General features: G+C 47.2%; 1 protein-coding gene across 1 annotated transcript in view; it reads right to left on the bottom strand.

Moving 5' to 3' along the window:
* OSMR (oncostatin M receptor) overlaps window positions 1-11,206 on the bottom strand; it is a 51,502-nt gene that overhangs the window by 2,511 nt on the left and 37,785 nt on the right. The window contains exons 11-17 of the mRNA XM_032851356.1: window positions 10,329-10,551; window positions 7,192-7,371; window positions 5,984-6,088; window positions 4,462-4,635; window positions 3,550-3,717; window positions 817-898; window positions 261-333 (exon numbers count right to left, since the gene is read on the bottom strand). Of these exons, the coding sequence (XP_032707247.1) occupies window positions 261-333; window positions 817-898; window positions 3,550-3,717; window positions 4,462-4,635; window positions 5,984-6,088; window positions 7,192-7,371; window positions 10,329-10,551 (1,005 nt within the window). The remainder of the gene's footprint in view (window positions 1-260; window positions 334-816; window positions 899-3,549; window positions 3,718-4,461; window positions 4,636-5,983; window positions 6,089-7,191; window positions 7,372-10,328; window positions 10,552-11,206) is intronic.

Genomic DNA, 11,206 nt, shown 5'->3' with positions numbered 1-11,206 from the left:
GAAATGCAATTAGATCTTCAGTTCTGTGTGTGTGTTTCATCCTAGCCACAGGTTAACTGGAGGTGGTGTTGCAAACCAAAGGATTTTCCCAATGGAAGAAATCTCAAAGTTCCATTCACCCATTTCATGGCTACGGGAGCCAAGGTGGCTGTTGCTTTGTTATATCTTCCTGAGGAGGTCTAGAAAAGTATGACTACAGTCCCGACCCTAAATTGGTCTTTAGTAGATATATGGCACACATACAATTTCCCACCATTTACCTTGGATTTTATTAATGACAGAACACTGCTCTTGTAAGGATCTGGAATGTCCGGATAACACTTCTCCTTCATCCTAGAAAACAGTGAAAAATTGGACTGAATTTTACAATTAGTGACTAGTTAAGAGAACTCTGGAGGCAGATTCCTGGGTTCCAAACCTGGCTCTATCACTTAACTGTGTGACCTTGGGCAGGCTATGCTCACATCTACTCATTGATTCAGTGGAGGTAATTCTGTTCACGGTGGTGCGAGGACTGAATGAGCTGTGTGTAAAGCACTTAGAATATTGCCAAGTAGGTGTGCAGTACCAGTATTAACTATGTTATTGAACAGGCTCTGCAGTCTTTTCAGATAGCTATCGTCTTCCTTATGTATCGACCTGGAAAGCAAAAGTGTTTAAAAATTTTCATATTTTCATCTAAGTCTCTGTCCTTTGCTTTTTCAGCACCTTCTCTCATTATTTAATATGATTTTCAGCTTCTGAAACTCCTTTCTAGGTTTCTAAGATTTTTTTTTTCTCTGACTTCTTGGATAAAGTTCTTCCCCACACACTTACCACTGACTTTTCAAGTAGCATGTGATCATGATGAGCAAAATGCAGAGAACCATAGGGAGTATGATACGTATCAGTGTAGGGGCTGGAGAAGAAAACAAGAAAGTGGTGTTCTTAACAAGTACTTTTCCCTCCTCAAAGGAACAAAATTAAGTTAAAATTGAAATTAATTTCAGTTATTATTCTTCAAAAATCTATTTATGCAAGATTCAATGTGATTTCTGGCTGACGGGGTGGGAGTTCTATCCAACCAACCAACACAGGGAACATCTGCTGTCAGCACCTTGTGACTTGGATTCTTTCCCTCTTTTTTTTTTTTTTCCCCCAGATTTTTAAGTTTATTCATTTGAGAGAGCACAACCAAGAGCACAAGCAGGAGGGAGGGTCACAGGGCGAGAGAGAGTAAGAGCATGAGTCGGCGGGGAGGGGAAGAGGGAAAGGGAGAAGCAGGCTTCCTGCTGAGCCAGGAGCCTGATGTGGGCCTGGAACCCAGGACCCTGGCTGGGATCATGACCTGAGCTAAAAGCAGATGCTTAATGGGCTGAGCTACCCGGGTATCCCTCGTTTTCTCTTCTGACAAATTGGATCACTACTTCCAATTCTTCACTCCTTCCTCCTATTAGAATTATACTCCCTGCCTTTGCCAAAGCTTCCTGGTGGGTGGAGTGTACTTCTCTACCCCTCACTGGGGGCTCAGCAGCATGACTGTGTTTGGCCGATGGGCTGTTAGTAGTTGTAATCCTAGTACCTGCTTTAAGTGCCCCTGCACAGGAGTGCGGTTTGATTTGGGGATGGGATGCGGTGGATAATGTTGGCCTTCTGTCAGGGAGGGCAGGCCTGGGGAGATGCCCGACCCAGTGCGATGGGGCAGCACGGGGGCCTGGAGGCAAGGACAGTTCCTATCTGAAGGGAGCAGGACGCAAAGCAAGCCGCTAGCACCTGGCTCTCAGTTATGGCAGCGGGGAGGGGAAGGAAACCCTCCTCACGACCCCACTAGGGAACAGTTTGCTCTCAGATCCATACTTTTGACAACTATAATTGGTTTTAAGATTTAGTTACGTTATGGACTTAAAACTTATTTGAGAACAAGCCTGGGGGCCTAACCATGATAGCTTCCAAGTTTCAGGCCGTTTTGGCTAAACTTCTATTGAAATGGAATCCTTGCATTCAGAAAAGTGCTCACACAGTAAGCTCGAGGAATCTCACAGTCTGAAAATAGCCATGTGATCAGCATCCCGGTCAAGAGAAAGACCATGCTCGGCTCCCCAGAGAGCCCGCCTGGGGTCCGCATCCAACCAGGATCCCCTGCCAAGGTAACCACTATCTTGTCCGCTAAGAACACAAACGGCGTCTGCCTCTTTGTGTCACGACACCCTGCAGCAGGAGTCGGGTCTGGCTTCCACCGCGCCACGTGGCATGGCATTTGTGAGATTCGCCCCCGTTATTAGTGTGACCGCGGAGTGTCACTGTCATTGCTGCATAATTGCTTCTTCTTTAGTAATAACCGATATCATCAATAGAGAGTCGCAGCGAAGGCTAAGGGAGGCTTAGCATGAGTAAGGGAGATAAATGAAAGCTAGAAAATGTACTTGAGGGAAAGATAATTATTTGTGTTGTTTCTCTCTCTCTCTCTCTCTCTCTCGCACGCGCGTGCACACACACACACACACACATACACCTACCACCTAAATGGAATACCAAAGCTGGGATAAAAATAGCCTAGAAATAAATTTAAAATTTTAAAATTTACCCTCAAACAGCAAGAATGCTCAAATAATGGAAATCATTGACTGGAATCTTAATCCGACTCTGAGAGTTCTGACCTTTGCCTTGGAAACCTGAGGGCTGAGCAGCACGGAGGGCCCCAGCCTGCGGCAGAGTTGCAGGTGTCTTCAGCCCCGGACAGCGCACCCGGACAGCAGCTCTACCTGCCGCGGCCATCCTGTCTCTACAGCTCCGCTGCCGTCAAAGGGACCCTGCACGAGGCCCAAGGACCACGGGTCCCTGCAGGCAGTCTCTTCTGTCAGTCTGTTCCTCAGGGAGGAGTGTCTCCCACCATCCACTGTGGGATACCTGCTTCTCCCCTTCTTCCCACACCACCTTCCTGTTGGCCTGAGGTCTGCCTTTCCTGGCAACTGGGGCCTGCTGTTCTCCCCACCCTCTTCTTTCTCCTTCCAGAACAAATGCATTTTGGAAAAGCGGATCTCTTTATCCCACAACCCCACCCCCCCGTCAGCAAACACCAGGCTCCTGAGGGAACACTTCCAGCCGCTGCCCGATCTGTAGCCAACAACCACCCTACCTCTCTCAACTGCCCCCAGAAAGGCCAAGTCAGGAAGCAGCTGGTTCACGACTGAGGGAAACCAGCCAGAAGGCCGGCTGCAGAAAACACCCACCCTCCTCCAGACAGAAGGCCTGGAGCGCTTCCGAACTGGACACGAAACCATGCCTTGTGGGATTTTCAAACCATTTTGGGACTGAGTTCCAGAGACTGCCTCAGGGCCACCGAGACAGGCCAGAGGAAGGCTCCAGGTCTTGACAGTCAGACTGGCCCCACTGTTTTCTGGTTAATATAGTGGGGTTATGGACATTTTTTTCTGAAACAGAATCTCATCTAGAGAGCGAGAGACAGAAAATTTAAAAACTCCTAATCTCAACAAAGCCAATGTCCCTGTGCGTGTTATCTGTTAGCTTCCCAGCAACACCTAAGGGAAGAGTTGATTCAGGAAAACTCACAGTATTCATCAGGAGTTGTGACCTTTGCGAAAGCATCATGGGGGCCTTCGCCAACACTGGTGTACGGGGTGACCAAAAACTCATAGAAGGATTCCGGCTGTAGGTTTTCCACGACAAATGTCTTTTGTTCTGGGTTGTCAATTTTGTATTTGCAACACACTGCATCATCTGTAATTAAAAAAAAAAATCAGGAAAAATAATTATTAGAGATCTTGTGACAGGGCTGGGTACCAATACTCTTGTTGACTTGACACGGTCAGCATCCTAAACCAATCAAGAACTGAAGCATGAGTCCATCACTCTGGGTCACTGGTAAAATATTTAGGAGATGGCAAGCAAAGCAAAGGAGACAAGGGGTGCTGGCGATCCAGAAAGAGCACACGAATCTTCCAGACACAGTAAGAGCTTGAGACTTAAAAATACATTGTAATAACCTTTAACAAGGTCAAAGAAAAAAAAGAAAAGGGAGCAAGAAAGTTTCATAATTGGCAGGTTAAGGAGCTGATGGTACTCAAATGAGTCAAAAATACCAGGCACTTTGTTTTGAGTCAGTTACAATACTGACCCCTGCCCTCTTGCCCACTAATCTGTTGAAGAGCACCTTGGACCATAAACGCATGCAAGAAGAGGGTTCAGCCTGGCCACGGTCACACATGGCCACCTTCCTTTTTTTTTTTTTTTTTAATTATTAAAGTTTTTACTTATTCGACAAAGTATAAGCAAGGGAGAGGGAGAAGCAGGTTCCACGTTGAGCAGGGAGCCCGACGCAGGGCTCCATCCCAGGACCCTGGGATCATGACCTGAGCTGAAGGCAGACACTTGACTGACTGAGCCACCCAGGCACCCCTGGCCGCCTTTCAAATGGCCTTGCAGAGTGAGATCTTGAAAGAGTAAACAAACCAAAAATGTCACCTGAAAGAAGGGCCTTCTCAGATCCTGAGTGGCACCACCCCGCCTTGGATTTCAGGTAGACGTGGTACCCTTGTATAAAACTGGGTTGGGATTCAGTGGAGTAATTCTTCCAACTCAGAGTGAAGGAGTGGGAGGTCAGGTTAGTCATAACCACTTGAGGGTTGTCTGAAGGAGCTAGAAAAGGAAGCTGGGGTAAGAAAGTCATCACTGGAAATATTCTGCGAGCACACACATAAACTAAAAGTCGAGCCACAGCCAAGTCTGGAGGCTGTAGGCACTTCTGCCAAGTTCAGGGGTTTTCTCTCTTTCTCTAGGGGATTCATGCCTTGACACGGTTTGTGAGGGCTGGGAGGAGTTGAGCCATTTTCCTATCCAAACCTGGCCTTTCATGGGTGAAGAAAGGGACAGCCAGAGACACTCACCAGCTTGCACGAGGTCACACAGTAGGAAAGAGAATAAAGGGTTTCTTAGACTTCACTGTGCTCTTGAATTCTAAATAGCATTTGACAGAAGACCCTGCCAGAGAACGGGCTGACGGGGGCATTTGAGGAACTCTAGTCCCCGGGTGACAATGCCAAGCCATCCAAGTGTCACTGAAATACTCCAAGCGAGTGCTCATTCTGGAAGCCTCCTGGGCCTGCTTCCCACACACATCTGTGCACAGAGACACGTGCACCAGCAACACACCCGCACGGCGCGTCACAGACGGCTCCTACAAACGGAGCTGTGGGAGACGTGACCTGATGAGTGCAAGGCAGGGGAGGTCCTGGGTGCCCAGATTTCAGTGACATCAAATTGCTTTCCATTGCTGGTGGAATCACAGTGAAACTTCTAGGGGGTGATTTCGCAATATGTGTCAAAATTCTTGAAAATTGTAAAAGAAAAGAAACTAAAGTTAAGCCTTTGACTCAAGTATTCTAAGACTTCATTTAAAAACCATTATTGTAGATATGAATGAAAAGATATCGCTAAAATGATGGGGACTCAGAGGTCTTAAGAGACTGGGCTAGCGAGAAAAGGGACTGAGCACTGCATACGGAAAGACACCTGAAGATGAATTTTACAGTTTCTAGTTGAAAAACACTGTAATCATCCTACATGCCCACCAACGGGTGGTTTGACAAAAGCAAACAACTGAACACTTTGCAATGATGTAGTTAGAGAATACTGAGTGAGAGGAGTAAAAAAATTGCATGGAGTAAGATCCCATTTTTATTTAAAAATGTGTATCTGCACAGAGAAAGCAATACCTGGATATACATCAAATATTAACTGGATATTTGTGTTTGGGTGGTAAAATTAGCAATGAGTTTGTTTTCTTCTTTTGTATAATATTTTATAAATGGCCTTTAATGAAAATGGTTTATAGTTTATGATTCATAATATTGTTAAGACCGAATTACCAGAATAAATGACACTGAAAATTAGGAAAGGTGTTGAAATATTCCTAAACTCATGGCTGGGCTCTCTAGATGGTTCCGAACAAGTGAGCCCACGGACACATTACACGCTGTCAACTTACCCAGTTCCTGGGAGTATCCTGTTTTTCTCGCTAATAAATAGGGAACCCGTTCTGTAGAAATCCCATAAATTCTGAAGTTGTATCGAACCCCCGGTCTGAAAGCATCTAGAGAAGAAAGGTCAGCAGATCGTCAGTAACACAGAGTAACAGTCTCTTTATTTCTGAAAAGGAAGAGAATGAAAAATGACTTGGCTCCTAAATAATTTCCTCCTTAGAATTCCTGCACTTCATCTCCACCATCTTCCCCGTTTCCCTTGGCCTTGGAGTCCTCCACTGGGTCCGGCGAAGCGTGCAGGGCCTGTCCTCTACACCGTCCTCTCCAACAAGAGCTCTTCAACGCCCTCCAGTCCACGTGCATGAAATTCAATGCGGAAGGGGTGCGGAATTTAACCAGACACAGAAAACCATTTTAAAGTCTCTTGTGACTCCAAGTCCCCCCAGGAAGACTTGTCTTCTCTCGCCCCCGTGAAAGCTGAGCATCTGGAAGGCTTTGCCAGCACCTCCTCACTTTGCCCTCACACCTGCAGCTCTGCAGTCCACGTTCAACACCAGCCACGCCGCCGCCACCGCCGCCGCCGCCCTGCTCAAGCCCAGGGCAGCCTCACCTCCTCACTACCCAGCAGCAACTGAATGTCCTCCCTGGCCTCTGGCACGCTCTGGACGCTGACAAGTCCCACATCTGTATCTTGAGCCCAGCAGATGGCGCTGCTGACCCCACCACTGCAGCCATGAACCCAGGCTTCTTTGACTGCTAAACTGGCAATCTTGAAATTACAACTCCAATGTGGAAGGTAGGACGTCAAGTTCTACATTTTCCACTGAAAGTGAAGGAGTTGACGATTGATTCCTACAACTCTGTGTCCTTCCCCAAACCCTACATTTCTTTGCTTTTGTAAAAGCTCTCTAGAGAGGCAGGGTTATAATGTCCCTTTGCCATTCACTTGAGACCACTGATTTCGAGGCATAAGTTCATAAAAGTCATGAAAACCTATCCCAGCCTTAGGTCCAGATTATCTGTGTAAAAGTAGATTGAAGGCCAAATCTTAGGCTACCTCGTTGTAAAATCTGAGCTCTGAGCACCCATGCTGGATTTGTCATCTCAAAATGACTAGTTTAGCACCAACTAGCTGAGAGATGGTCCAGAGGTCCTAGTTGAACTTGCTGCGAGGCGGATGGAAAAAGATGGCAACATGCAGGGTTCTTCTTACCTGAGCTCACAACTGTGCTTGTGACATTGGGACCCAGGTTTTTCCACTGGAGATCACAGGGCGGGTCCTGGGGATGCTCACACCACTCCACAAGGTAGCCTGTGACGTGTCTGGGTTGGGGTTTCCAAGACAGAGGGAATCCATCCTCCATGCCTTTAACTCTTTCTTCTTCAACTTCTTCTACATTACAAATAGAGCCATGCTTCAGACAGAATTAATCATGTTTTTTTAAAAAAAAAAAAGTTTTTAAAGAAGAAAATCAAATTGAGCATACACTGTCTCTGACAGTGAAGAGCCCTGTCACTGTGGTGGCTACAGAAGCTTGGGGACAAGGTAATGTTTTCCTGCCTCTCACTTCCCAGCAAATATTCACTTCTGCCCTTTGGATGCCTCTTGTCCTAATCTTGAGACCCAACCAGACTTCAGTCCCTAAAACAAGGGTCAGCAGACTACTGCCAGCAGGACAAATCTAGCCTCCAGAGCCTGCTTTATGACCCTTGAGCTAAGCAGGGGTTTAAGATTTTTAACGGGGGCGCCTGGGTGGCTCAGTGGGTTAAGCAACTGCCTTTGGCTCAGGTCATGATCCTGGAGTCCCGGGATCGAGTCCCACATCGGGCTCCCTGCTCAGCGGGGCATCTGTTCTCCCTCTGACCTGTCCCCTCTCATCATGCTCTCTCTCATTTTCTCCCTCTCTCTCTCTCTAATAAATAAATAAATAAATAATATTTAAGAAAAGATTTTTAAGGAGTTGCAAAAAAACAAAGAATATAGGATATAGAACAGGGGCTGTATGTCCTGTGAAGTCTAAAATATTTACTATCTTTCCCTTTCCCCAACAAATTGCTGACACCATGTCTGGTGCTTAATACTTACAAAAAATCTCTGTTGGCCAAATGAGTAATGTGTCTTACTTCCCCCAAGTAATGCTGACTGCTCCTGGACGAACTACTACTTCTTTGATGTTGGGGTAGAAATTGAGTGAGAACGACAGAAGTAAACAAGTTCGGCTATGTACTAAGTTGGATTCTGCAGGGATGTGCACAGTCCTCATGATCAGGCTCTCATCTCAACCTATTTCATATGCCAGGGGAGTTTTCAACCGGAAACAAGTGACAGGATCTCAATGGACTCCCGGTTCTACTGATTTCAAGCAGAGTCACCTTGGGGGATGAGAATTTCTCCTATTTCCCCAGGCTGCCCTTATAGCCTACCACTGCTCATAGGGCAGGGGTCCCAGCTGGTCGCTCACGTGAGAGAAGACCCAGACCGAGGAGTGAGTGGGCCTGTAGGCAGCCGCTCAGAAAAGCAATCAATGAAGAGCAAATATTGCATGGTCCAGACTTAACTAGACATTTACTCATTACTCACCTACAACTTGAATTTAACTGGGCCTCCTGTATTTCCTTTGGCACTCCTAATTACAGCTGGACATTGGTGTGAAAGCACAGTGCTCTTAATTGTTCTAGACAATAACTAGGGGATACCCAAAGGAACATGTAGCTCTAGGTATAAGACAAAGGGTTCTCTGTGAAGGTCTTTGTATATACCACTTACATGGCTTTCTTGTCTTCTTCCATTAGAGAAATAAATCTCTCTCACATCAAAGCTGCCATTTTTCACTTGACTTATTCACACTGGCTAAAATTTCATCCCACACTCCGAACCATAACCATTATCAAGCTGCTTTTTGAAAATTCCAAGTATGTTTTGAGAAGCAGAGATAAAGGAGGGAAGGAGAAAGAAAATCTTTTCCTTCAATCATTCACACTCTAGTATGAATTGGTTTAATGTTAACAGTTGGCCTCATAGCGCATCAGTGACTTTATCTACTGTGGTGATTTAAGAATGTGGGCCACTTAAGGAAGGCTGGATAGAGACTCACAAGGGAAAGTATGAGGGGGGATCTGAGGGCTGGGTATGGGGAAGGAAGGTACAGTAGAAGGTCCCCAACAACCAAGTGCTCTGCAGTGTTGTTTGAACTGGGCCTCACACAAGGCTGTCTTTATCAGGTCCCCAGAGTGATTAAAATGCCCACTTTTCTTCATCTTGTCCTAAAGAAGATAGAATATAACTTTTCATTTTCTTCTATTATTATTACTAACTTTTTAAGTAACTCATTTTTTATTTAAATTCAGTTATTCAACATACGGTGTACTATTAGTTCACTTTCTTTTCTAATGCAGCTTTTGACAAGCAAAGATCATGTGAAGAAACTCTTAGTTTTCCTTCGGTGCCACAAACCGGATTTCTTTTTCTTCCTTGACACACTGGATAGTTCTAAAAACAAATAAGGCACCACCGTCCTCCGATCTAGCCTACGTAACCCAAAGGGAAGCCTAACCTGGACGACTAGTATAACCCAGCCTGCCGCAGCCTCTGGAGCCGGAGCTGGAAGGCGGCGCTGCAGGAAGCAAAGCCCGATCAGGGCAGGTGCAGGACCCAGTGCGGGATGCGGAGGACGGTCTGCCCGAGCATGCGCACTCGCACAGTGCGCTCCCGTGTACGAGCGCATGTGCGTGCAGGTGGCAAAGGGATAATGCGTCAAGCCTCTCCCCACGCTGTCCCAACCGGGTCATTCACGAGGCTACCGCCTGTACATGTAAGGTCATTTCCGCCTCGTCCGGTCTCTCACGGGCTACGAGACTAGCCAGTTACCATCTTTCATTCCGCAGCTTCTGCAAAGCCCTCTGGAAAGCTGATGCCAGTCAGTTCTCCTTCCATCACCTCTGGCCGCGCTCATGGGCTCTTTCCGGGTGACAGAGACTGACAAAATATTCTACAAGAAACGCGACCCATATTTCATCAGCTACAAAGCACGCTGACAGCGCTCAGGGGAGGCTGCTCGTTGGTGTTGCATATACTTGGGTAAACGTGAGGGAACTCTCTGAATTTGTTGAGGAATCCCAGGGCAGCCGCGCGCGGGGCTGCGGCGGCGCGGACATTCTTCCCGCATGCGGCAGGCCTGTCCCAGAGAGCCCGCAGCCGGCCTGAGCCCGAAAGAAAAGGACGGACAGTGTTTGGCAGCTAGACATTTTGTCTCCCTGAGCTATTTATTGCCTTTCCAATTGGCCCATTCCTGCTTCATTACATCACTGACGCTTTACCAGAGAATCAAAATGAGACAAAACAAAACTCACCGTTTCCAGGCTCTCGGGAGACTACGATGACCGAAGCAGGGGACGTGCCCACACTGTTATTAGCCGTGATGCGGATTTGGGATGAACACTGGCTCAGAGGTAGTTCTGTACCATTGGCCGGAGCGGGAATGGAGAGGAGCTCGGAGACGGATGTTCGGTCTAGATAGTCTACGACTATGTTATAGGACAGAATCTTCCCGTGGGCCTGCACTTTTGATAGTGGCTGAAAAAAATACGGATCACCGTTTCAAAATGGGCCTTCCTTTGAAAGGAATTTGCATAATTCCTTTTTTTTAATCTTTTCTGTCCCTCCATTGCCCCCCCACACACACCAGCAAATTAAAAAACAGTTTAATTGAGAAAATAACACTCTAAACCAAGCTTAAAATCAGGCATTCCACTCTAACTGAAGTTAAGTAGAAAAGGGGACCATTTGAGCTCCTCAAGAGCACAACGTGTCCAGAGAAGAGGGGCCAACGTGTCCAGAGAGGAAGGGCTTCTCTTCAGCCTGGATAAGAAAGGAGTCAGTGTGTGCTGAGGGGGGGGGGAAGACACGAGCAGATCCTGGCAGGAAGGGCCTGGCCTCTGGCCTCCCCTCTCCCTTCAGCCATCTTCTCCCTGCACAGTTGTGCCCTGAGCCATTCATGGAGCACATAGCCCCCTCCAGACCATCGTCCAGGTTCAAGAGAATTCCCTGCCCACACCGTCCCAAGCTCACTGCCAGGGCCTGTCCCTCTAGTCTGCCTTTTCAAGGGCAGACGGTGGCCCTGGTATGTACACCCCTAGCCCTGAAAATGGACTGTGAGCAGCTGTTTACCCAGGTGTGGCCAGAGCCTGGACACAGAGACTGCCCATGTGAGTGCCAGGCTCCCTGCATA

This window comes from Lontra canadensis, unplaced genomic scaffold, assembly GCF_010015895.1.
Source record: "Lontra canadensis isolate GAN:19392208 unplaced genomic scaffold, GSC_riverotter_1.0 scaffold5, whole genome shotgun sequence".
Classification (NCBI taxonomy): Eukaryota; Metazoa; Chordata; class Mammalia; order Carnivora; family Mustelidae; genus Lontra; species Lontra canadensis.
The sequence above is the reverse complement of the archived record's forward strand: the minus strand, read 5'-3'. Positions and strand labels throughout refer to the sequence as shown.